At 43.2% G+C, this 27,877-nt stretch overlaps 1 protein-coding gene across 1 annotated transcript in view; it reads left to right on the top strand.

Annotated features, from left to right (window-relative positions):
* Nucleotides 1–27,877, top strand: part of ACTN2 (actinin alpha 2) — a 193,913-nt gene that overhangs the window by 89,576 nt on the left and 76,460 nt on the right. Inside the window, exons 8-12 of the mRNA XM_030196517.1 lie at nucleotides 1,249–1,334; nucleotides 4,873–4,965; nucleotides 8,882–9,112; nucleotides 15,259–15,406; nucleotides 26,080–26,230. Of these exons, the coding sequence (XP_030052377.1) occupies nucleotides 1,249–1,334; nucleotides 4,873–4,965; nucleotides 8,882–9,112; nucleotides 15,259–15,406; nucleotides 26,080–26,230 (709 nt within the window). The remainder of the gene's footprint in view (nucleotides 1–1,248; nucleotides 1,335–4,872; nucleotides 4,966–8,881; nucleotides 9,113–15,258; nucleotides 15,407–26,079; nucleotides 26,231–27,877) is intronic.

The following is a 27,877-nucleotide window of genomic DNA, read 5'->3' as shown; positions in this document are numbered from 1 at the left end:
ATCTGGGCAGTTTGGGCACTTTTTTGGGACTTGGTCGTGAAAAAAAAGGGTCCAAAAAAAGCGGACCAAATTTTCGCTACAGCCGTCCTTCTTTTTTCGATTATCGGCCGAGGGCAGCCATCTCTTAAGCACACCCCTGTCCCGCCTTTGCTACCCTTCCGACATGCCCCCAGGAACTTTGTTCGTCTCCACAACGGACTGCAGTTGGGGGCGCCCAAAATCGGCTTTCGATTATACCGATTTGGGTGCCCACGGGAGAAGGGCGGCCATCTCCCGATTTGGGTCGGAATATGGCCGCCCTTCTCTTTCGAAAATCAGCTGGATAGTAACCTATGAAACTTTGTAAGTGTAAGTGCTTTGAAAATGTGCCTCCACTTAACTTTGTAAGCCTAAGTGCTTTGAAAATACGCCTCTATATTTCCCAAGAGGATGTGAAATGTTAAGGCAGCGAAGAATTCAAGTTTTTGAAAACACGCTGCTTTAGCATTTTTCTTTCCAGAGAATATAATTGAACTTGTGAAAAAAAAAATCTACACTGGCCGCAGTACTGTAATATTCAGATTCTGCCTTGTGGTTCCATAACCCAGCCTGAGGCAGGTTGTTCTTAGACTCTGAGCGGTTAACTTTCTTCTTTTTGCACAGATTTAGTAAGCACAGCCAGACCAGATGAACGAGCCATTATGACTTATGTTTCCTGTTACTACCATACATTTGCTGGTGCCCAGAAGGTGAGGGTATCCAAAAGGTGAAACAGCTCGAACCTTTCACCTTCTGTTTCCTTTCTCAGTCTATGACCTGATCTCTTTCTGGTCAGATGGGACCACGCTAGGTGACCTGCAATGTATCGCATCCTGCCTTTCTAGCCTGTGTCTTTAAAGCTCTTTTCCTCTTTTATAGCCACCAGATGTGACTCTCAAGCTCCTGCAAGGAATACCTTCCTTCTGTAGTGTCACTCTGTACCCTTGCTAATAATATACAGTTCAGTACCAACACCACAAAGTACAGTACTATCAGAGAATAGGTGTGAACCCAAATTGAGAATTGATTGTAACTGCACAAAATTGCATTCTAAATGAGGGAAGGGATAAACTGTGTGCAATATCTGTCATTGTGCTGGATATTATTTATAGCAGGGGTGCCGGGAGCCTTCCAAACAAACTTAGAAACTGAAGTCAGTCCTCCTGTCATGCCTTTGACTGTTCATCATCCTGTTTTTCTGTTCCCACCTTTCTCTCTCCTTCCCTTTAGATATTGTGAACACTCCCAAACCTGATGAGAGAGCTATCATGACCTATGTTTCCTGCTTCTACCATGCTTTTGCTGGAGCAGAGCAGGTATTGGCTGGCTGTGCCTTTGGTTGCTGTGCTCAGTGTTGTTTTGCATGTCCATAAGTTCTATCTGAATCTGAAACTATGGGCTATTCTATTAAAAACTGGCAAGCATTTATTACTACAAAACTTTGGGCTCAATATGGTTCTAGCTGGTGTAAAATACTAATGGTATCTACAATTTCACCAGTATTTTACTACTTGAATATGTATATATATATCTGTTTTTAAATATTTTTTATATGCAGTGCTCAGCATTTGCACAAGTGCCTTATACCATACAAAATGGAGATGGCCCATAGTAGCGAAACATCATAGCACCGAACCTGCCTACCTCCACATATATTCAAAACCACTGCCACAATGCGTTATAACTGTGATAAGATTTACGTATCTGTGGAGAGCAGTTTGTCTCGATGTAAGGTCTCTTATGGTTGCTGCTGGACCTTCACCTGTTGTGATCTAGTGACGCGAGTTAAAATTTTAACTCACGTCACTAGATCACAATGGGTGAAGGGCCAGCAGCAACCATAAGAGACCTTACATTGAGACAAACTGCTCTCCACAGATAAGTAAATCTTATCACAGTTATAACGCATTTTGGCAGTGGTTTTGAATATATGTGGAGGTAGGCAGGTTCGGTGCTATGATGTTTCACTACTACGGGCCATCTCCATTTTGTATGGTATAAGGCACTTGAGCAAATGCTGAGCACTGCATATAAAAATATTAAAAAACATATATATATATATATATATACATATTCAAGTAGTAAAATACTGGTGAAATTGTAGATACCTTTATTACTGCCACACAGATCACGCAAACAAAATAACTATTTGCATCTTTTACCTTGTCTTTTTTAGAAAAAGTAAATGTATTTATAGTTTTGAGAGAGAGAAAAAACTAATTGGAAAAAACCGACATGATAAATTTGAAGTTATATATTGTGGGGGCAATTCTGTAACTGGGTGCCAAAGTTTAGGCACCTAGATGCAGCATACTGAACAAGGAGGTTTTATGACAGAAGATGGCATGAGCCTATCTGGCGCATTCTGTGGGCTGAAGCCAGTGGACAGAGCTTGCCGCCATACTGTGTGACCCCAGACATTAGCAGACGCTATTGAAAACAATAGTAAACTTGTAAGGTTTATGACTGCCTATGTGTGGGTTTTATTTGAAAGCTTGGGTTTTTTAACCTTGGAAGGGGGGGTCCTGGGGTATGATCCACGCTCTGCGGGTACTCCAGAGTGGCAGACTTGTTTTTGGAGCCACGGGAGATTCAGTTTTGTAGGGGGAAGCTTTTGCTATTGTTTTCAGTAGTGTCCGTGAATGTTTGGGGTTACACAATATGGCGGTTGCACAGGGGAGGTAACTTCAACTTTTTGACATCATGCCATCTCCTGTCATAAAACTTCCTTGATACTAGTGGGAATTCTATAACGGCATCTGGGAGTCAATATTCCATTATGGAATTCTAGTATAAATCAGCATCTACACACCTACACTTATGCCATGTCAATAGCTGGTGTAAAATATGTAAGGGGGAGCCCCTTGCCTATTCCCTGTTCATGCTCCACCCACATGTACACCCCCTTGCATTTACGTGCTAAGCAAGTGGCTTGCATCACTTACAGAACTGCACTGAACGTGCACATGGCTTTTTTGCATGTAAGTGTACACTTATCACGTGAGTGTTAGTATTATATACTTTTAGCATGCAAATGGCACTTATACCCCTCATTCTATCATTTTAGTGCCTAAATGCATATACGGCCCAGTAAATTATGTGACCAAAATGCCTGGGGCATACATAATAGTGTCTGTGTGCTGCAGGGGTGCTACTATCCCTGGGAACAGAGCGATGTGCCTTTTACCTCTTTCAGTTGACCCAAAAACATAGTGGCCCAAGTGGTTCCATTGATTATCCCTCCCCCCCCCAAAAAAAATCCATGATGTCCAAGAGGCTGCCTTGTACCTTCTTCTGACCCCTTTCCCTCCAAAAATCCATGGTCACCTTCAACTGGACCCCCTCAGGAGTTCCTGACTTCCCCCTCTCTCCCGCCCAAGTACCTCTAAAGGCAGGAAGAATGCCCAGTTACTTTTGCCTCTGGTGCCGTAGTCTTTCAAAATGGCAGCCTCTGTGAATTCTGATGCATTGCTAGTGAATTCTGACACACCATTTACACCTTCTCCAAAATTTTGCATCTATTGTATTACCATGTATTCTCCTTGTAAAACTGGGAATACATGTTGATTTTGTAGGCCCATAAAAACCACTCCCTTTCTACACCCCCATTGACAACTAGGCGTGGTGTGGGTCAAGTGTAAAAACCAGCTTTCTAAAATCATTTTTACACATGTATGACAGTCTGTATATGAAAGACAATCTGTACATATAAAACCTGGTATTTATATGTGAGGATCCTGCTAAAAACAAGTGCCACCATATTATATGTGCAAACCTGCTCTTGAACAGACGTAATGTCTGCACCTTGACTCTAGGTGTAATTTTTGAAAAATTTGTGCATATGTGTGCCTTTATAAAATAGGTACCCTCATGCCCTCTTAAGCTGGGCACCCTGTTATACAGTTACCCCCATAGGCATAAACATCAATTATATTTTTTACATTGCCCAACACAGTGGATAGTTAGAAGCCTTTGGGTTGGGATTGTGGGCTATAAATGTGAAAATAGTACAGCTAAGTAAATAACGGAATGATTCCTAGACATACATTTTCTCTGCTTGCATACTTTATGGTAGATACAGAATTATATTATATTATATTTAGGCGTTTGACACTTTGAAACTTACATCTGTGTGCATCAAAGTTGAAGACACACCTACTTAGCTAGGCTCTCAAGTACTTAGGCTTAGAGGCCAATTTTCAGAGGGTTTAAGTGCTTAACCTTAGCCACTAAGCACCAATCAGCGTACTTGAAAACTGAGAAGGGCTGGTCAGTTACGGGCAGGAATAGGGACAGGGAAATTCATTTAGGTACTTAGGGCCTTGTTTACTAAGCAGCGTTATAAGCACGTTAACGTTTTTAACGAGTGTTAACCATGTACACGCATTAACCATGTACGTGCCTATAATATCCCTATAGGCGCCTATGTGTTTAGCGCACACGCTAAGTGTAGGTGTGCTAAAAACACTAACGCACCTTAGTAAACCAGGCCCTAAATATTGATTATCAGTGCTGCACTCTTAAAAGCTTCTAGATCAAGGCAAATGAATTACAGGCTTAAAATTAAGAGCCTCAGGCCTTTGGTTCCTAGATTAAGTGAATTTCAGCTAACTTTTGGCTCTGGGCAGCTGAAAATGTTCAAAGATTAGGTACTTAATTTTAGATGTTGAACATATTTTTAAAAATTGCCCCTTAATTGTCAGACTTGGGGACCTTTATCCCTTATCCTATGTATACAAGTCTAAAATAAAAAAAATGTTATAAATCATGCATGTTTTCAGTAGATGTCTTGTTTTATTTTTAAAGCCATGTGCACATATGAAAAGTGTTTGCACTATCTTATGTCTTTTGCAGGCAGAGACAGCAGCTAACAGAATCTGTAAAGTTCTTGGTGTGAATCAGGAGAATGAGAGGTTGATGGAAGAATATGAAAGGCTGGCAAGTGAGGTAAAAGCGTGGCTTCACTGGAATTTTGTCCTTAAAAGACTGGTGACAGTAGCTTGTGTCCTTCTCTGTGCAAGAACTAGAAGGCTTAAGACACTGTCATTTATTTTTATTATAGGATTGATCTTCTGTGCTGTGTATTTCTGATACTATATAGGGGCTCATTTTCAAAGCACGTAGACTTAAAAAGTTCTATACTAACCTATGGAACTTTGTATGTCTAATTGCCTTGAAAATACCCCTCCACGTCATGTTACTCATATTTCTGGGATTCAAGTTGCCTTGTCCAAGATTACTTCATTTTTTTTGTGTTTATGCTTACATCATTTCACTACTGTTATGTTAACAAAATTTTAAATTTTATGTCAAGCTGTACCTGCTGTACACTGCTAGGTGAATCTCTTCATAAAGGTGGTTCATAAATCCAAACAAAACAAAAAACTATGGAGTAAAAGCAGATGGAACTATTTTCTTTCTTTGCTGTTGAAGTTTTTCCACTGGTTTTGTCACGCCCAAAGGTATGCTCTTGCAAAGGCCCTGGTTCTTAGACATCAAGCAAGAAACAGTGAGATGGTTTTCTGGAGGAGCACTCACCATAGCAAGGCAAAACATTTCAAATGCATAGGACCTAATTTATGAAGGCCCTTTTTTTAGTGAACTAGAGCCATAATATTTTCATTAGCTTTCAATATTCATAATACATAACAGTGGCTAAGGTAGGATTCAGATGTATTATTGATTTTTATTTTTTGTGTATTTTTTTATTGTACATCGGCGCTTAGTCTAATGAAGTGATTTATAAATGCAACTAAATATAAGTTACATTGTGGAATATGGTCACATCCAGTCTAAAAAGACAGATCTCCTGAAGCACTAGGAAGGCATTGCAAAAGTTTTGCTAGCAGCTTAGGAAACAAGGAAATAAAAGCAGTGTTAAAAATAGCAATTGAACGGAAAAGACAACCATAAAACAGCAATGAAATCAGAAGAATGAAAAAGCAGTGGAGATTGCCTTGTTCATAGCATAAAGCTGACAGGGGGTAGACTCAAGAGTAACATGAGGAGATATTTCTACACAAAGAGGGTGTGGAATGCATGGAATGGCTTTTCTGTACAGATGAGAGAGAAATGAAGAGTAACAGAATTCATGGGTGTCTGGGATGAACATGAAGCCTTAATAAGGAAGCGAAGCAATAGCTGAAGAGTGTGGCAAACTGAGTGGGCCTTGCAGTCATTACCTCTCATATCATTCTGTTTTTGTATTCTAAGCCTTGTATATAATAGCTCCTTTAAGAGATTAAGGTGTCTCTGAGAGAAGTGAGAGGTAGAAATCTAAGACTGACTAGTCTGTCTTTGGAGTTATCGCCTTTTTGAAGAAATTTACTTAAGGCAGTGTTCATCAGGAATAAACTGGGTATTCTGTAGACAGTAGACATTTACAGCAGTAAAAATATTCAAACAGTACACAATTATGGCATAGTATACTACTTTTAATAGCAACACAATACTCATTAAAACATCTTGGTAGTAAACAGTTTGCCAGCTAGCTTTCCTTCTTCTCAGCAGCGTCACCATGGACCTGGAAAAAGTTGTCTTTCTTAATTTTTTGTATAGTCAGTGACAAAACCTTGTTAAGATTTGTTAGCCTAATGTAAAGCAATGGGCCAGTTTTAAGATGTTTCCATCAGTATAAGATTAAAGTAAGATTGGTGGGAGGGGTCAGTAATGTATACAGTTTCCCCTTGCCTTTTCACTCAATTTTGGGTCAGCAACTGAGACAGACTGAGGGGAACTATTTATCCTCCTCCAGTAAAGATCTGTTTAGAAGTAACCTGCAGATTGGGGTGATTTGTAAGTGCTTAATTTCTGACATCCTCGTGATCTGGTGATCATTCCCATATCAGTTCACATATTTCAGTAGATAGATCAGGCATACATTTTAGAATGTGAAGTGTGGGACTTGAGCATTCTGCTCAATTGCTCTGTCTAAAGACTGTTTCCAGCCCAGCCACTCCAGAACAAGCCTCTTAGTGAAGTGAAATATTTCTCCTACACTGGCTGTATCCTAAATACCAGAGAAAAAATAATGTAAAACATATAGGACTCATTTACTACCAAATGCATGTTAACATTAGAACACATATAAGTGCATAAGTGTTGCCATACTGGGACAGAGCGAAGGCCCAGCATCCTGTTTGCAACAGTGGCCAATGCAGGTCACAAGTACCTGGCAAGATCCCAAAACAGTACAATACATTTTATGCTGCTTATTCTAGAAATAAGCAGTGGATTGTCCCCAAGTCCATTTTAATAATGGTCTATGGACTTTTACTTTAGGAAGCCATCCAAACCTTTTTTAAACCCCGCTAAGCTTGCCGCTTTTACTACATTCTCTGGCAATGAATTCCAGAGTTTAATTACACGTTGCGTGAAGAAATATTTTCTCTGATTCGTTTTAAATTTACTACTTTGTAGCTTCATTGCATGCCCCTAGTCCTAGCATTTTTGGAAAGAGTAAACAAGTGATTCACATCTACCTGTTCAACTCCATTCATTATTTTATAGACCTTTATCATATCTCCCCTCAGCTGTCTTTTCTCCAAGCTGAAGAGCCCTAGCCGCTTTAGCCTTTCCTTCTAGGGAAGTCGTCCCATTCCCTTTAACATTTTTGTCGCCCTTCTCTAAATCTTTTCTAATTCCACTTTATCGTTGTCCAGGATTGAACACAATATTCGAGGTGTGGTCACACCATGGAGTGATACAAAGGCATTATAACATCCTCATTTTTGGGCTATTAATGCATACAAAATCAATTTACGGTTAAATCTTTCTTTATTAATAACATGAAACAAACATTGAGCACACAGGTTAATCAAATAACTGCAATAAACACAAGAAAATTTTGAAGCACATCAGAATATTAACATAGACAAATTAATCTATGACCTTACTATCTTGTAACTGGATTATCTTCTGTAGTCATAAGTTGGAAAGCTTTCATTGCAGCTGACTTTCAGAGGTCCCAGTGAATGTCGTAGACTTCCTCAAGTAACCCAAGATTGATTACTGTTCAGCAGCTTCAATTGCTGCCAATGAGTTGGGGAAGGTGAATCATCCAGACTCTGATATCTGGATTGCAGTGGAGTTACTGAAGGTGCATTACATACTACAATGAGGTCACTCATCTGTGACTAGTGCCAGAACAGATGAGCACTGTCCATGATAGTCCTATTTTTAACTCTAAATCAGTTCCAGCGTGAGTAGGGATCTTATGGTTCCAGTTAAGGGTAAAATCTCACAGGGAGGGGGTGGGAGAAGAATTAGGGAACCCTGCCCAGTGCTGCTAATTTTTACACATTTCTTTCAGGTGCTTTCTCATTAGAGCCCTACTAATAGGCTTGACACAGTGTTGTCTTCTGTCAGTCATAGGGGATTCCTTGGAAGGACCAAATGTGCACATTTTTGCTCCAGGTTACACAAAGAACAACGCTGACAACAGCCCTGTTCAATCCCCTGATAGTCTTTTACACTTGGGCTCCTTTCTGGCTTTGCACTAATCAAATCAATCATTGTATTACAGTATGACTCTTGTCTTAGTGCCCTGGGCAGCTACCTGGTTGACTGCTAGCATTGCTATAGAGCAGGGGTGTCCAGGGTTTTCAGGATTTCCCCAATGAATAGGCATGAGATCTATTTGCATACAATAGAGGCAGTACATGCAAATAGATTTCATGCCTATTCATTGGGGAAATCCTGAAAACCTGACTGGATTGCGGCCCTCGAGGACCGAGGTAGGGCAACCCTGCTATAGAGGATAGCTGTGGATTGGCAAATACTGCAGTCCAAGAAGCCAGAATTGAACATTACTTTGGCTGTTTATTTCTGTCTACTTTCATTTTGCCTTTGTATTCTGTATTAGCTTCTAGAATGGATTCGTCGAACGATCCCCTGGCTGGAAAACCGGACCCCGGAGAAGTCCATGAAAGCTATGCAAAAGAAGTTGGAGGATTTCCGTGACTACCGCCGCAAGCACAAGCCTCCCAAAGTCCAGGAGAAGTGTCAGCTTGAGATCAACTTCAACACTCTGCAGACAAAACTCCGAATCAGCAACCGACCAGCCTTCATGCCGTCAGAGGGCAAAATGGTTTCCGTAAGTAAAAGCAGACACTTGTATCTGTTCTTTTGTCTATTGTATTTTGAAACATCATGTCATATCGTATGAAATTGTAAATAACTGAATAGTTTTCTAGGGGGAAGTCCAGTTACTGTTATGAAGATAGCCACATCTTTTTTAAATACATATTTTAGGGATGTGCATTCACCTGAAATGACATAGGAAATGTCGATAAAATGACACAAAGCAAAATCTTTTGGGCTGCACATCCCTAATATAATTTGCAACTATGCATCTTACTCTTGCTCTCACTCTCTATATAAAAAAAACAGTATATACCATACTTAGCAATGCATAGGCTAGATATACTAAAAGGTGCTTCTGTTTTAGTGCTTCTAAACACATTAGCTATTTACAAAAGGTCCCATTTTATGCAATGAGACCTCTTTACTAATGCACACATACTAATATTGTTACATATTTTAGTAAATCTAGCCTTATATATGCAAGGGTGCATCAGTGGCGTTCCTAGGGGGGCTGACACCCGGAGCGGATCGCTGATGCGCCCCGCCCCCCGGGTGCAGCGACCCCCTCTGGGTGCAGCGCTACCCCCCCCCCGGCGAAAGAACCCCCCGGGTGCACACCGCTGGTGGGGGGGGGGGGGGTGCCGCGCACCTGTCCGCTTCGTTCGTTTCCATGCTCCCTCTGCCCCGGAACAGGAAGTAACCTGTTCTGGGGCAGAGGGAGCACAGAACGAACGTGGCGGACAGGCGCGCGACACCCCCCCAGCGGTGTGCACCCGGGGCGGACCGCCCCCCCCTTGGTACGCCACTGGGGTGCATCAATAAATAGTTACAGTTAGCTGTTTTTAAGCTGTGCTTAAAATCATCTTATTTTTTTACGCTCATATCTAGAAGGTGCAGCATATGATAACTTCTAAAGCAGAGCTTTCCAAACTGGGGGTCGGGACCCCAAATAAGGTTGCACAACGTAGGTGGTCTCTCCATAGGTGCGTCGTCATTCTGTACCTCCTTGGGGGGGGGGGGTCACACAGTTTTACTTGGCTGCAATCATGGGGTCGCAGCCACAAAAAGATTGGGAAGCACTGTTCTAAAGTACTCTACTCATCTAAGCTGCTGCTTTGATAGGTATGGTAGATATTTTATAGCCTTTAAGTTGATCCTTCACTCTTGAAGTATATACATGAATGATTTCTGTGTATTTGTGGCAAATCTGAGCTTTTTGTGCTGGATATGTCTATTTTATTATTTATTTAGAATTTTCTTATAACCCGCCTATCTACAAATCAAGTGGCTTACAATAATACATACATAAATTTTGACAATACACATAAACAATGTGGTGAAAATATGAAATTTAAAAACTAAAAATAAATAATTCAGCTTCTGTTGTAGTATCAGCAGTACACCTGTTGAAACAATTGGGCTTCTAATTGCTTCTGAAACAAAGGCAGACTCCATGTGTCTCAAGTCTGATGGCAATAAATTCCATAATATTGGAGCACAATAATAAAAATTATGGCTGCAGTTTGATTAAAAATTTTAATCGCGGTCAAATGTGTGATTAAAACGTTTGATCTCACGATTAATCACATTATTAAAATGGGGCATAGCCAGCGGTCCATTCAGAGGCACAGGGATGGACTGGGGGAGGATACATATTTCTTCTCCCTCCCCCCAAACATTAGATATCATACATTTACTGTTGAGGATGCCAAAGGCCTGCCAGTCAAAGAAATCTACTGCCAAAGAAGCCCCCTTCATCCTTGTGCTGCCTCAGGAGCAAGGAAGTCAGCGGTGAGCATGGTCAGTTCATGCACGAAAAATAAAAGGTTTTATTTTTAGCAGAAGGCTATTCTCTAACTGATCAATATTTAACCACTGCACCAGTGCAGCCAGTGTTTAAAAAAAGAAAAAACTGACTGCAGCATTTAAATGTGGTACTTAATTTAGTGTTACTGTCCAGATAGTGAGCGGCACTGAATATAGGTGTGCAGTGCCATCTTAGATAAGAATATAAGAATAGCCATACTGGGTCAGACCAATGGTCCATCTAGCCGAGTATCCTGCTTCCAACAGTGACAGAAACTGAATTAGTAGTAACATTCCATGCTACCAATCCTGAGGCAAGCAGTGCTTCCCCACGTCCATCTCAATAACAGACTATGGACTTTTCCTCCAGGAACTTGTCCAAACCTTTTTTAAACCCAGATATGCTAATTGCTGTTACCACATCCTCCAGCAGCAAGTTCCAGAGTCTAACTATACTTTAAGTGAAACGGGAGAATTTCTCAGTAGCCCTCGATCTCAAGGAGGAATACTTGCATATACCCATATGACTGCTGCATCAGAGGTTTGTATGTTTTGTGGTGCTAGCAGTGGCGTTCCTAGGGGGGGGCGGTGGGTGCGGTCCGCCCCGGGTGCACACCGCGGGGGGGGGGGGGGGGGGGTGCCGCGCGCCTGTCCGCTACGTTCGTTCTGTGCTCCTTCTGCCCCGGAACAGGTTACTTCCTGTTCCGGGGCAGAGGGAGCATGGAAACGAACGAAGCGGACAGGCGCGTGGCACCCCCTTCCAGCGGCGTGCACCGGGGTGGGGGGGTTCCTTCGCCGGGGGGTGTCCTTTCGCCAGGGGAGGGTCGCGCTGCACCCGGGGGGCGGGGAGCATCGGCGATCCGCCCCGGGTGTCAGCCCCCCTAGGAACGCCACTGGGTGCTAGGTCATCACTTCCAGTTCATTGCTTTGCCCTTTGGTCTCACCATGGCTCCAAGAACACAAGGTTATGGTGCTGGTGGCATCCTTCCTTCTGCGCCATGGAATCAGAGTTCACCTGTATCTCAACAACTGGCTCATTTGTGCATCATCCTATTTGGATAGAGTTGATACAACGGACAAAGTTGTCCATCTTCTGCAGTCATTGGTTTCAGGAAGAGCAGACCAACTCCCATCACAGTCACTGGAGTTTCTGGCTGTTCAATTTGTCCTCAGTCAAGACACACCCAGGGTCTGGACTACATCCAGGTTCTAGGGTCAATGGCGGCAGCGATGGAAGTGATGCCATGGGCAAGGGCACACACACAGCAGGGAGTAGGAAGGGAAGGCTCCTCCGAGAAACCGGGGAAGACGTATATTGTAAATCAAACCTTTATTCCAAGTTACACAGTGAAAAACTCGACTCGACACAGCTGTGTTTCAGCACTAAAAAGCGCCTTCCTCAGGAGTCTACGAAATAAGTATTACTATTAAAAAATATTTCACAAAGAAATATTACATATATAAAGAAGGAGAAATAAACATCACATATGTATCTTAATATAAAGTATACAAATAAACTCTTTAAAATAATATATACTTTAGACACACAAGCAAACCTATTTAAAAAAAATGTATACAAAATAAATAATAAACCATTGGACAGGTATAAAAATTGTTTCATAAAATGGTGTTGTAATTAATTTTTGTCATTTAAAATTAAAAACATATAAACACATTATAAACGTATTTAAAAGAGAAATATTTTGTATATTCGTCTGTGTCTATGGTATACAGCTTATAAATATTATGTACACAAATAAGGTTAACAAATAAATGATCATACATATATCCATAAAAAATGTATGAGTATTAGAAATCAATATAATTATTATAGATTGCCCTGACACCAGTGGCGTTCCTAGGGGGGCTGACACCCGGGGCGGATCGCCGATGCACCCCCCCCCCCCGCAAAAGACCCCCCCCCCTGGTGCACACCGCTGGGGGGGGGGTGCCGCGCGCGCCTGTCCTTCCTTCATTCCATGCTCCCTCTGCCCCAGAAGAGGTTACTTCCTGTTCCGGGGCAGAGGGAGCATGGAACGAAGGAAGGACAGGCGCGCACGGCACCCCCCCAGCGGCGTGCACCCGGGGCGGACCGCACTCACCGCCCACCCCTAGGAACGCCACTGCCTGACACTGTCCAGAGTGAGAGCCAAGTGTGGGTGTTCTGTCCAACTCTATGGATAGTGGCAGTTGGGTCCGGACAATTTTAGACCAGTGAAAAGGCTGTCCTAAATTTATCGGGATAGTAATATGGATAGTGGAATGAATACCGCTTCTATCCATACAAAGGGAGACACTCACCAATCTATGGCCCTCACTTAACAAGCCATGCCGTATTCATATTTAATTTGTGCATAAACTAGCACTTAAATGTTTATCTTGCATAAACGTCTAAGGAGAAATTAGGTCTTACCTGATCATTTTCTTTCCATTAGTCCTTCCCACCATTCCAGAACCTGTGGGATACTTGTGTCCATCAACCAGCAGGTGGAGATAGAGAACTGAAAACTGAGCTGAGATATATCTGTCTTAGCATCCAGTCCAGCTCTTCAGTATTTATGTAGATAGGTAATAAGGAGAAACTCTGAACACACACAACAACCTTAAACAACTCAATAACCTAACAATAACCGGATGAGCAAACGTGTGGGGACCTCTCTCATCTCTGGACAACTTGTAGAGAACAAGAGATATGCAGGAAGCACCATGCAAGGTGACAGTCGTTATTTGACCCATTACTTCACACCGATTAATATCTCAGAAACCTTGGGCGGGCCTCTCAAATAGTGGATGGACTAATGGAAAGAAAATGATCAGGTAAGACCTAATTTCTCCTTCCATCATGTAACTTACCACTATTCCAGAACCTGTGGGATAGTCAAAAGCAATCCCTGAAGACTGAAGTCCCAAAACTGGCTTCCAAGCACGCCACAATGTCCACAATGTCCACTCTGTAGTGTTTGGCAAAGATATGCAGCATCAACCACGTCACCACCTTGCAAATATCCAGAGACAGTAAGGTAATTTCTGCCCAGGATGTTGTCGTACACCTCATAGAATGATCCCGCAAGGCCTTAGGAGCATACTTCTCCGCAAGAAAATAAGCTGATGTGATAATCTTCTTAAGCCATCTAGCAATTGTGAGCTTGGAAGTCCTGAGGCCAAGTCACTGTTTACCAAACAGCACAAAAAATCTATCTGATTTGCAAAACTCATTCATGGCTTCCAGATAACTAATGAGGACTGTACACACATTGAGAAGCTTCAAGGAAGAATAATGAGCCTCTTCATCCTCTCCGTGAAAGGACGGAAGCTCCACAGATTGATTGACATGAAATGCTGATACTACTTTTAGAAGAAAGGAAGGGACCTTGTAAGTGAAGAAAGGGATCCCTATGAGAGATCCTGAATCTCTGAAACCCTATGTGCTGACACAACAGCCACCAAAAACGCTGTCTTTAGCACAAGATCTTTCAAGTAGGTCTTCCGGAGTGGCTCAAAAGGAGGTTTCTGAAGAGCCAGAAGGACTAAATTAAGGTTCACTCTGGACATGGCCCACTCCCCGCAGAAATCAAACTATCTGGGTAAGCCACAAGAGATGTCTTCTGTAGTTGGCCCCCTGAAACTGGCCAAAGCTGTGACCTGAACATTTAGAGAACTCAATGACAATCCTTTCTGAAAACCTGGCTGGAGAAATGCTAGGATGTGCGCAATCTGAGCAGAGAAGGGAGATAGTCTGTGCTCAGAACACCAGACCTTGTACATCCTCCATACCCTCACACATGCCATGGATGTAGAGTATGTCTATAATAATTTTCAATGGCACCATATGGGGTAATTCTGTAACAGTGCACCCATATATAGGCCCCCAGAGAGCACCTGATAGGTGCATATTCCATAAACGAAACTGGGTGCCTACTTTGCTGTATAGAAAGTACTAGCATAATTGAATATATATGCACTTAGAGAATAGTGTAAGTTACATGTGCATCATCTGGCACACACTTATGCCAGTTTTATGACTGGTCTATATGCTTGTGCCTAAGTTTCGCACATAAATGTGTACCCCACCCATACTGCACCCATTCTACCCATGTCCATGCCAAAGGTACACACATCTTTATAGAATTACCTCTATAGTGCTGCTGAAGATTAACATAGAGCGTTGTCCAGACAGTACCACTATACAGATAAGTGCTTTTTTGAATATCGGGCTCTAAGTTACTTGTAGGATATGCAATTACAGTTTCATTCCTGATGAGGGCCAGTGTATCAGTTTGCAGATATATGGTGAGTGACCCTGAGGGTAAAGGTTTAATCCACCTCTGTGGGCCTTCTTTTCCCTTATAGGACATTGCAAGTGCCTGGCAGAGACTGGATCAGTCTGAGAAGGGTTTTGAGGAATGGTTACTGAATGAGATCCGAAGGCTTGAACGAGTGGATCACTTGGCCGAGAAATTTAGGCAGAAGGCTTCCTCTCATGAAACTTGGGCACATGGTAAGGCTATGTAGTAACAACATATTCAGTATAAAAAAAGAATGTTGCTTTGAAAACCCACAGATCTGTTGGAATCATTGTCCAACTGTATTAGAAAAGATTGTCAGCATTGTACTGGAGGCATTTCCATGTCACCCAGAACAGTTGCTGCTCCAGACTCTTAATGCAATAAACTTTTAGTGCAAAAGGACCCTGTTCTCACAGCCTTTGTGTTCCTTCTGTTTATGATGGGGTGCTTCTAACAGCAGCTCTGGTTCAGAGTTCAGTGTCACACCAGTCCCGATCTGCAAGTGATAAGTCTGTTGCTAAATATCACAAATTTCACAATTGCTAGGAGAGCTATATTTTTCAATACCATTGGTTCCACATAACTTATATAGTGGTGTCTATATTTTCAGTGGAGAAGCACACCAAATGAGTGATGTCATCCTACAGCATTGAGAAGGAACATCTTTCCCGGAGATCATAAACAGTGTAAACTTCCGAGCAACAACAGTCTTTCCTTCTGCTCAGTAGTCTCCCCAGTCCTTTTGGTTTTTCTTTTTTCCACTCTGCCAGATAAAAAAAACAAAGGCTTTTGTCTCTTCATTAGTCTTCTGACATTGTTTTTCATTGTTTTCATTTTCTTTCCAACTTAAATATATAAGAATAATTTGCATTAGCCTATTTTCATTTTTGAAGCTGCTGAATGTGGTGTAAGCCAAGTTTGGATTATGGCTATGTCCACAATTTGTAGAAGAATCCGGAATTTTGACACCCATTCCAGTTGACTCATCTGGGCTCTGAACACAACCAGTTTCCGTAAGCACAGCAGAAAAATGTTTCTGCAAGCTCGAAAGGATCACGTCATATTCACTAAGAGTCAGAAAAGAATTCTGCTTGTGATAGAAACAAAGACAAATGAAGGCAGATAAAGATCATATAGCTTATCCAGTCTGCCCATCCATGCAATCTACTATCGCTTCCTCCTGAGATCCTATGTGCTTGTCTCAAGCTTGCTTGAATTCAGATACAGTCTTCGTGTCTACCACTTCCAACGGGTGGCCTTTCCATGCGTTCACCACCCTTTCCGTGAACAAGTATTTCCTCAGGGTACTCCTGAGTCTATCCCCTTTCGCCTTTGTCCTATGCCACCTCCTTCTACAGCTTCCTTTCAATCTATACCACATATATACCACAGGGGCATTTATACCACAGGGGTGTTGAAACTTCTCTATCATATCTTTGCTCTCCAGCCTTTCTTCCAAAGTAAGTCTGTCCCCATGTGCTTTGTGACAAAGATCACCAACCATTTTAGTAGTCATTCTCTTGCCTGACTCCATCCTATTTATCTTTTTGAAGGTGCAGTCTCCAGATTTGTATACAGTATTTTAAATGAGGTCTCACCAGAGTCTTATACAGATGCATTATCACCTCCTTTTTTCTGATAGCCATTCATCTTCCTGTGCATCCAAGCATCCTTCTATCTTTTGCCGTCAACTTTTCTACCTGTTTGGCCAACTTAAGGTCATCACATGTAGTCACACCCAAGTTTCACTCCTCTTTCATGTCCGAAAGTACTTCACCCCTGAACTGTACCACTCCCTCAGATTTTTACAGCCCAAATTCATGACTTTGCATTTTTTTTTTACAAAAAGCTTTAGCTGCCGAATTCTGGACCATTCTTCAAGCTATGCTAGGTTCCTCCTCATGTCATCCACATCAGGGGTGCCTACCCTATAGAAGATTTTGTTATCATCCTCAGAGGAAAACCTGATGAGACAGCCCTATGGCAATATTGCTTACATAATAACATAGTAAGTGACGGCAGATTAAGACCTGAATGGTCTATCCAGTCTGCCAAACAGTCACATTCATTATCAATTTAAGATTAATGATAATGAGCATGATATTATATACTTGATCATGGTCTTTCTTTGGTGTTTCTGGGACATAGACTGTAGAAGTCTGCCCAACTCTGTCTTATGTTCCAACTGCTGGAGTTGCCATCAAAGTTCATTCCAGCCTATCTGAATCCGTTTTCTCATTTGTGGGACACAGACCATAAAGTCTACCCAGTACTGTACTTACATTCCATATTACTGGAGTTTCAAAGCTCTCTCCATCCCATCTTATAACTGGATTGCTATATGCAGGACTCAGACCATACAAGCCAGCTTACAAAATGTTAAACAGAATGCCCCTATTAAAAAAAAAAACAACTGTTCCTGACCTGGTACCTTTCTATGAAGCACAATAAGGTAAATTACAAAGTTAGACTTTCCAGAGGAAAGACCCTTCAAGAGTTTTGTCATTAGCACAGAATCAGAAGAACTCTGATATTAGGACCGGCATTGCTTCTGGTAAAAGTTTTAGAACACATGATTGATTTTCTACACAGTGTCTTTAGATCTCTCCATGTCAGCAGTGTCGCTCTTTATGCAATGAACGCATCCTCAGTCCTCATAGCTAAAGATTGTTATCTGTCACTTTCACAATAGAACTGGAGCTTACAGCTTAGCAAAACTCCTTAATGCTTGCATGAGTCATAAGCTAGAAAATTAATCTTGCCTTTCAGTTGACTTGAGCACAGGAAGACAAGATGTCAATGGAGAGATAAAGTAATGCTATTAAAGGAGTCATGTACTAATTGTTAGTGCACACTAATACTTATTGCACGTTATCCGCCCATAGAGCACACAGGACTAAAATGAGCCCTTTTGGTAGATAGCACAAGGTATGTGCTAGTCATTCTTAAATGACACTCTAAATCCTTTTCATTAAGGCTGTGGGTAAGATCCTCCACTCCAGCTACAAAATTATCAAAACACGCAGCTATGAATGTAATTCCCAGTTTTCAGGTGCTAATTTTGTGTTTCAACAAGGCCCTGGTAAAATTCAGCTTGTGAGCATTGTAATGTGGTATGAGAACCAGGGAAACTGGGTTTAATTCCCACTGCAGCTACTTGTGACTCTGGGCAAGCCACTTAACCGTCCTTTGCCCCAGGTACAAAATAAGTAGCTGAATATAATATGTAACCGCTTTCATTGTAACCACAGAAAGGCGGAATATCAAATACCATCCTGTTTTCCTTTAATGAACTTAAGACAGAGATTTTTGATGGAGAGAGGCAGAGCATCCATGCACATGCTGGCAGTTTGTATGGCATGTTGGTGTTTCCCATCAATACAAATCTGGAATTCCCCTGATGGCTGCTTAAGAGCACTGCTTACTACATCAGACCACATTTTTTGGGGGGGAGGGAGAGGATTATTTTTACAGCTTAAGTATATAGGATTGGATTCAGTACAGAATAAAATCAGCAGGGAGCACTGTATGATGGGTGCTCCGAGTTGAGTATTCTTTATAGGATACTGCTTAGAGTCCATTCCTGCATCCAAATTTCCGTGCCGGTATTTATGCCAGCTCAGACTTGGTTTTAATGCTAGTGCCCAACTCTTGACATTTGGGTGTGGAAATGGTACTATTTAATAACTCTGAATGTAGTTTCTTGGAATACCCCTAGCCATGCCCCCCTTTGAGTTCCACGCTAAGGGATTTAGGCGCATGGGTTTATAGAATAGTGCCCAGGAGAATACGCGTGCAAATATTTATTAATAATACCATGAATCAAATAACACACTAGTAGACCACTTCTAATGTTTGTGTCAAAACGAGAGGAAAAGCCTCATACTACCGTGTCTCAACTCGGTGCTTTGACCGGACTTGTTGCGTAACAACAGAAAATTAGAAAAATGAAAAAACATTAGAGCCCCTCAGTGAAAAAGTAATCATAGGCTCAAAAACCTGTCATAAAATAACAAAAGGTCATCGGCAATGTTTAAAATTAAATTTAAAAAATCACTTATCTGTGCTGTGTTAGATAGTGCTGGATTATATAGTACAAGCTGCTCCGATGCTGCTCTCTTGTGGAGTGAGGTCCCGACGGACCTGTTTCGCTCAGGCTTCTTCAAGAGTCCTCACCGTTTTACCCTGGAACCGCAACCAAAATGTATACTTCTTTGCCAGACAATTCTTCCAACAAATCAACTTCGGTATACAAATGTGCATGAACGTCAATCTCCTATACCTTAAGAGCTGCAATCCTTTGACACGTAAAGCCAGCAAACAGATTGAGAAAATGGCGCCCAAGCAATATATAGGCACCTGTTTCTAAATGCAAATCATTGCGTCACGACGTCCTTACATCATGCTTACACAAACACAAGCAAAAGCAGAAACAAAACCAAGACGTGGCAGCTCCGTCTGTGATTTCTGATCTCCCAAAAAGACTCCTATAGTTTAACTACAAGCCTCCAGGTTCAAGAAACTTGGCTATATTACTTCTAAGCTGGACCAGACTTGGTGAAGTGTGCTGTGTACATCAGCTGGTTCATACTGCCCCTGACACAGCCAGTATTGTTGGTGAAACATGGCCATGTGAAGCACAGATGTATATTGACCTGGGAGCATTTTACTTTATTATAAAGACTATCTTTTTATATGATCTGCCTCCTGGTTTTATATCTTCCACGTTGGATTTGGTGGGTTCTTTGCCTCGTTGTTTTGTGACGCTATAATAGGAATGATCCTTTTGCTATAACCCATATTGCTCCTCCATTTCAGAAAAGGGAAGTACTTCACCCTCTTCTATAGATTGCCCAAGCTGGGAAAACCCCTGCTCCTCCCACTGTCTATAAATCACCACCATCCCACACCTTGGGAAAACCCTCAGCCACAGAAAGGGGCGTTGCTCTAAAATATAGCCTTTGTTTAAGTATTTGGGACCACACCTTTATCCATAGGATAAGCGTAAGATGGATATATGGATTAGCTGTCTGTAAATGGGCTTTCAGGGTTTGTATAGGTAACCAGGGGCACTTTCCTAAATGTAAGTTTCCCATCAGATCCTGCTCCACCCGGACTCAAGAGCTCCAAGAAAATATTCAGATTGGACAGGAGGTGTAGCTTGTCTGTATTTTCCATTATTGGGCTCATTCTACCTCCATTGTTGTCCACAAATGACTGTTCGCCACTCTGACACTCTAACTATGCTTCAGCTTTAATTTTGCCTGTTATTTCCCATGGTTTCTATAAGAGTAAAAACTCATTTGTACTTTCTTTTCCTGTGTGGAAAATTACAGGAGCCTTCGTGTCCTACAATATTCCTTTTTGGCCTGACTGACTCGAGTGGGGTGCAATTGGGGAAATAATATTGGGAGAAAAGATTTTAAAAAATTCTTTTTGAAGCTCTGTTGCTGCTATTAAAGAGACAGTGTTGCATCTTATATAGATTTTTAGCTCATACATTCTTTAGTAATAATTTAAGGCAAGTTACATTCCAGTACAGTAGAAATTTTCCTGTCATTAAAGGGCTTGCAGTCAGTGTGTACTTTGGGCAGTGGAGAGCTACATGACATGTCCAAAGTCACAAGAAACAGCAGTGCAATTTGAACCTTCCCTATTTCTCAGCCTGTTGTTCTACTTCTCCAGCCATTACACTCAGATTATGGCACTTGTGTATTTGAAAAGCAATGTTGACTATCCCTACTTAATACATATGCATCTCAACATACATTTATACATGAGCATACCACCCCATACCTCCCATTCATACCTCTTTCCCACTTTTGCTTTCCCAAGCATACAGTAAGTCCTCTACTATGCACATTCAGCCACACTTCTATATACTCACTTATCAGTCACACACAACACCCAATTTAGGAAAAAACACAAAAGATTCTAAACGCCAACCAAAAAGATAAAGCTATATGTTGTACTATTTTTGTAAGAGATGTACTATTTTTATCCCTTCCTGGGGAATAGGCGAGAATCAGGATGCTAGGCTTCCAAAGCCTCTACTGGAGTGAGAATGAGAATCCTGCATCTCTCTCTGTCTCTGGAGAGTCTGCTCCTGCTCCAGCATCACAGTCTGCTGCAGTCTTCACCTGGGCAGTGGCATCACCACTCAAAGGCTGCCTGCAACCTGCACCAGGACTTCTTCCCTGAACAGTCCCATCCCTCATTCCCCCTGTACTGTGCAAGTATAAGGAGATGCAAATTTCAAAAACTGACATATTTCAATCATACTATAGGTTAACAAATACAAATAAAACAAAAAATATGGAAAATATGATAATATCATTTCATTGGACTAAATACATTTTTCAATTAGCTTTCAGAGGCCAAAACCTCTTTCCTCAGGTCAGGACAGTATACTGCTGTTATGGTATTCTGTTCTGACATGGGAAAGGAGGATTTGGTCTCCAAACATTAGTCAAAATGTAATGAAATTAGTCCAATAAAGTTATTACCTTATTTCCATTTCTGTATTTATTAACACAGCTACCACACTACTTTATACTAAACTAAAAATAAAATTTATTTTTTCCTATCTTTGTTGTCTGGCCGTTTACTTTTTCTAATTGTGTTGATCTCAGTCTCTTGTTTCTTCTTTCCTCGATCTTAACTCTCCCCCCTTTCCATCCAGCATCTATTTTCTCCATCCATGTTTAGTTTTTCTCCTCTTTTCCCTTTCCCTCATCTCAGTCAGTATGCATCTCCTTCCTCTTTCTTCCCTCTCCTTCATCCATGTCCAGCATTTTTCCTCTACCCCCTCCATCCATGCCCAGCATTTCTCCTCTCTCTCCACCACTCCATCCATGTTCATTTCACTTCCTCTCTCTTCCCTCCCCTTTCCTCCATCCATGTCCAGCATTTCTTCTATCTCTCCCCTCCATGCATGTGCATCTCCTCCTCTGTCTTCCCTCCATCCATGTCTAGCATTTCTCCTCTCCCCTCCATGTGCATCTCCTTCCTGTCTTTCCTCTCCTCCATACATGTCCAGCATTTCTCCTGCCCTCCCCTCCATCCATGTCCAGAAAATCTCCTCTCCCTGCCCTCTCCTCTGTCCATATCCAGCAATTCTCTTCTCTCCCCTCCCATCCATATCCAGTGATTTCTTCTCTCTCCCCTGCCCTCCCCTCCATCGATCCATGTCCAGCAAGTCTCCTCTCTCCCCTCCCCTCTCATCCATGTCCAGTGAATTCTAGCCTCTCCCCTGCCCGCCCCTCCATCCATCCATGTCCAGTGAATTCTCCTCTCTCCCCTGCCTTCTTCTCCATTCATATCCAGCAATTTTCCTCCCTCCCCTGCCCTCCCCTCCATGTCCAGCGATTTCTCCTCTCTCCCCTCTCATCCATATCCAACAATTTCTCCTCTCTCCCCTGCCCTCCTCTCCCCTCCCTCCCTCCATCCATCCATGTCCAACAAGTCTCATCTCTACCCTGCCCTCTCCTCCATGTCCAGCGATTTCTCCTCTCTCCCCTCCCATCCATGCCCAGCGATTTCTCCTCTCTCCCTTGCCCTCCCCTCCATGTCCAGTAACTCGCCCCAAACACCACCTGCCCCCCCCTTTCAGCCCCTCCGAGTTCCACTTCCAACCCCAGCCCGACCTGCCTGCCCTCTTCTCCCACAACATCCCCCCATCCTCACCTTTCTGCCACCCAGAATTTAAAACTCAGGTCGCGGTGGCAGTGAAAGGCGAGCAGTCTCGTCTTCAGCCTTCCCTTCTCTCTCAGCTGTGGTCCCGCCCTTGCGGAAACAGGAAATGAGGGCAGGACCAGAGCTGAGAGAGAAGTAAAGGCTGAAGGTGAGCCTACTCACCTTTCACTGCCGCTGCCTGTGACCTGAGTTTTAAATTATGGGCGACAGGAAGGCGAGGATGGAGGACTGTTGTGGGAGAAGAGGGCAGGCAGGTCGGGCTGGGGTTGGAAATGGTACTTCTGACTGCTCGTTCTGGTTGGGTGACAGCGGGTGAGAAAATATTGGGGGTGCTCAAGCACCCACGAAGTCAGCTCCTATGGCTCCAGTCTGAGTTTTCTCCAGCAGTGTGATGGTGGTGGCTTATATCAACAAGCACGATGGGACTTGCAGTTGTCTAATGGCGGTGGAGGCGGCCTCCCTCATGAGTTGGGAAGAAAATCTTCTCTACTTGTCAGCAGTTCACATTGCTGGGTCCTTGAATGCGGAGGCAGTCTTTCTCGGAAGGCACTCCTTGGACCCGGGAGAATGGGAACTATCCAGCCAGGGTTTTCATCTGATAGTGGACCTATGGGATTCTGTGCTTCTGGACTTGATAGCAATGAAAAGGAATGCCAAAGTGCCCAAGTTGTTCAGCCGTCAGAAAGAACCGGGCTTGATGGGGATCGATGCCCTACTGCAGTCCTGACCGGAGACACATCTACAGTATCTCTTCCCTCCTTGGCCCTTGGTAGGCCGCGTGTTGAAAAGGATCGCATTGCACTGGGATTGAATAATTCTCATAGTTCCGGATTTGCTGCGGAGGCCTAGGTACGCGGGCCTGATTTATTTCTGGATGGGAATCCTCTCCATTTTCTGCACATACATGGCCTACTGAAGCAAGGTCCGGTGGCTCATAGAGGATCCATGCCCCTTTGGTCTTACAGCTTGGCCATTGATTTGTTCTTTGCTACCTTGCTTCAGGCTCAGAAATGCTCTACATCATGGCATATGTAAGGGTGTGGAGGACGTTCAAGAGCTGGTGTTCTGAGCACGGACTTTCTCCCTTCTCTGTTCCTGAGTTCCAGACCGCAGCTCTTTCTGTTCCTGAGTTCCAAGTTCCTGATTTCCAGCCTTCATCTCTATGGTTCTTCTGCTGGATATCTACTATCCAATCCGGTCTGAAGGTGACTGTGTCTGCCATCCTTGGAGTTCCCCCTTGGGTTCACCAAAAGCCTCCTTTTGAGCCACTCCAGAAGACCACCTTGAAAGATCTTATGCTAATGACAGTTGTTCCTCCCCCCCCAATATTCAGAATGAAATGACCGCTTGAATGGCACTTAACCGGCTATCCAGTGATATTCAGTTGCAGATAGCCGGCTTTCCCCCGCTGAATATCACCGGTTAGCAGCTGAAAGATGGCCGGTTATATTGTCCAATATAGCCTGTTATCCAGTGATTTTCAGCAAGAGGATGGCTAAGTGTGGCGGCCATATTTGGCTGCCACAATAGGTAGAATAACTCTGACCAGCCAGTGCTGAATATCGGCTTGGCTGATTAAGTTAAATCAGGCCAAAGTTAAACCAGATATTCAATGCCGGTCACCAGAAACAGCCCGGCATTTAATATCTGGGCTCAGTGCTGACTGTGGGAGGTAGCCCGGTTATGTCCCACTGTCTGAATATCAGCCCCAGAATTCTTGGTGGCTGTTGCTTTGGCATGCCGGTTTTTGGAGCTTAAGGCCCTCTCTTGTTGGGATCCCTTTCTCCACTTTTCAGAACTGAGAGACTCCCTTTGCACAGTTTCTTCCCTTCTTCCGAAAGTAGTATGAGCATTTCATCTCAACCAATCTTTACAGCTTCCATTCTTTTGCAGAGAGGACGAGGAGGCTCAGCATTTTTCACTAAAATGTAAAGCCCTTGTTAGATGGGCTGCATGGGCATGTTTTGGCTTCCTTACCCTTTGATTGTACTGATATGGCTTTCATATGCTTACTTTTGTTTCCCTGCCTTTCACTGTAGCAAGCCAGAATCGACTGAGTGATTGTATTCACAAAGAAAAAATTAGGCTTATGGATAGGATACTCAGTGAGGCAGCTAATGTGTTCCATGGTTTCAGAAAGGGTGAGCCCCCAAATTTCTCTTTATATACCCATTTGGGTTGTGTCAGTAGTTTCCTGTGGTTTCTTTGTTCCAGCTTTGAACAGTAAATAGTAGTATTTTAGTCATTCACGTCAGTCTTCTTTTCAGCCTCAAAATGGATTAATTGACCTTCATGGGTTTTTTTGAATCAAGCCGCAATAACTTATCAGCTGGTCATATCCAGTATTCTATTTAATGGTGTTGACTGTGTACCTTGAAAAAATTGTTTGCATGATGACAGACATACGGAAATATTTAACATAATACTCTAACAGTGTTGTCATCTGACTTAGGGACCTGTTTACCAATATGTGGTAAGTTGTTAGTAAGTAGAATACATTAATCCCAATGGGTCTGATCCAGTGGCGTAGCCACAGGTGGGCCTGGGTGGGCCAGGGCCCGCCCAACAGTAGCACATGTTTAGCGGTAGCTGGTGGAGATCCCAATCTCTGTCAGCTGAAGACTTTCCCCTGATAGTAACAAAATTCTACTCTCCACAATACTGGCACCTGCGCATGCTCAGTTTTCAATGCATGCCTGCTGCAGACTGCCAAGGTGGAAAGAAGCATTTTCCTGCCAGCTGAGATATTTTTTTGGTGGTGGTGGTGGGGGGAGAACATTTGGTGCCCACCCACTTCTTACCTAGGCCCACCCAAAATCTGTTGTCTGGCTACGCCCCTGGTCTGATCTATTAAAAATTCATTAATGTGTTATCACTTTTGGGTATAAATAAGCCCCTAACTTGAACAGTCAGGAAAGCAGTATTCGCTTCATTAATAGAAATACAAAAAGATGAGGAAGTGGATCTCCCTGTTTACTCAAACCAATATGTGTGCTATTTTATTTCAAAGATTCAGTGGACTATAAGAGAGCCATTATTATGAATGCAATTTAAAAGAGAAGTCACTACTGAAAGCGGCTGAAAAAAAAACTTGGCTGGGACTAGTTAAGAATTTTATCACACAAAATTTACCACTCTTTTTTTTGTGTATATAGCTCTCAGGCATGGTGTTCTTTTTTTTTTTTTCCAGGTAAAGAGCAGATTTTTCTTCAGAAAGACTATGAATCTGCTTCTCTGACTGAGCTGCGCGCTATGCTGAGGAAACATGAGGCATTTGAGAGTGACTTGGCGGCCCACCAGGAGAGGGTAGAACAGATTGCTGCCATTGCCCAGGAGCTGAAGTATGTTCCATTTATAGGCACACAGCTGCTGACATTTAACCGATAAACTCTTTCCAATGAATTCGATAGTGTCATAGGTGCCATGAAAGAATTCTGTAGATAGTTGCACAAGTATATTATCTTAGCCTGGCTGTTGAGATCTTTTTCTTTCCAGAGCTAAGTTTAGGCCTACAAGTGCTCCCAGGTAGTTCAAGGAAGGGCTCTTTAGTAATAAACCCCCGCCTTTTTGATTTTGTTCACCCTTTTAAGTAAAATCCAGAACAAAGCTTGAGAACGTATTGTCGGCAGATGATGACTTCTAATTTTTATTGTAGTATACACAAATAATAGTTTACCTCATTAAAGGTTGCCATGCATTTTATTAGTTGACAAGCAAAAAAAGTCCGTTTTGCTAAAAAACGAAACGGGCGCTAGCAAGGCTATCGTGTAATGGTGATTATGTTTTTAAGTGATCCGCGATTCTCCCCTCGCCTCCATATCCACCGATTCTCCTGTGCCCTGCCCTCCCCTCCCATGCCATCCATATCCAGCGATTCGCCTCTGCCCTGTCCTGTAATCACTTGTGATGTACAGTACATTGGAGTGTCCTTCTGTTTCTCCTCTCTTCCCTGCCCTCCCCTCCATGTCCAGCGATTCTTCCCTCCCATCCCATCTTATGTCCAGCGATTCTCCTCTGCCCTGCCCTCCCCTCTGTGTCCCGTGATTTTGGCCTCCCCTCCATGCCCAGAGATTCTCCTATGCCCTTCCCTCCCCTCCCATCCGTGTTCCGAGATTTTCCCCTCGCCTCCCATCCCATCGATATCCAGCGATTCGCTTCTGCCATGGCCTGCCATCCCATCCATGTGCAGCGATTGTCCTGTGCCCTGCCCTCCCATCACACCCATCTCCAGCAATTCTGCCCTCCCCTCCATGGCCAGTGACTGTCCTTCCTGCCACCCTCCCTGTAAGCCGTCCACCTTACCTCAGGTCGGAGCGGCGGCAGGCAGGCTGGGCTCGCGTTGCCTCCAGCATTCCCTTGGCTTCCCTCTCAGTGTCCCACCCTCCTCTGATGTCATTTCATTTTTTTGCAAGGGTGGGACACTGAGAGGGTAGGGAACACTGGAGGTGAGCTGACGTCAGCATGTTATGAACCCAGACAGCCAGAGAAGCTGAGGTACAAATTTTTATATAGATAATTTCCTGTTCTTGATCTTCAATTATATTCAGTGCTGTTTTTGTGCCGGTACGCAGCGGTACGGCGAACCAGCAGCTTTTTATTGCCCCCCCGGCGACCCCCCAGCAAGTCCTGCACTTCCTCTCAGTCCCCAACTTACTTTTTTTTTTAAGACTCAGCAGCGTGAATGGTGCAGGTAGCGATTGAAAGAGGCTGTCAGCGTCGGAGCTTCCCTCTGCAAGTCCCGCCTATGTTGTTTCAACTTCCTGTTTCCACATAGGCGGGACTCGCAGAGGGAAGCTCCAACGCTGACACCCTCTTTCAATCGCTACCTGCACCATTCACGCTGCTGAGTCCGACGCTGGCAGGCAGTGGAGAAGGTGGACGGGCTGGGAGGAGGATGGGCTGGAAAAAGAATCGCTGGACACGGGAGAGGAGAATCGCTGGGCATGGATGGGGGGAGGGCAGGGAAGAGAGAATTGCTGGACATGGAT

Source organism: Microcaecilia unicolor, chromosome 3, assembly GCF_901765095.1.
Source record: "Microcaecilia unicolor chromosome 3, aMicUni1.1, whole genome shotgun sequence".
In the NCBI taxonomy this organism is placed as follows: Eukaryota; Metazoa; Chordata; class Amphibia; order Gymnophiona; family Siphonopidae; genus Microcaecilia; species Microcaecilia unicolor.
The sequence above is the reverse complement of the archived record's forward strand: the minus strand, read 5'-3'. Positions and strand labels throughout refer to the sequence as shown.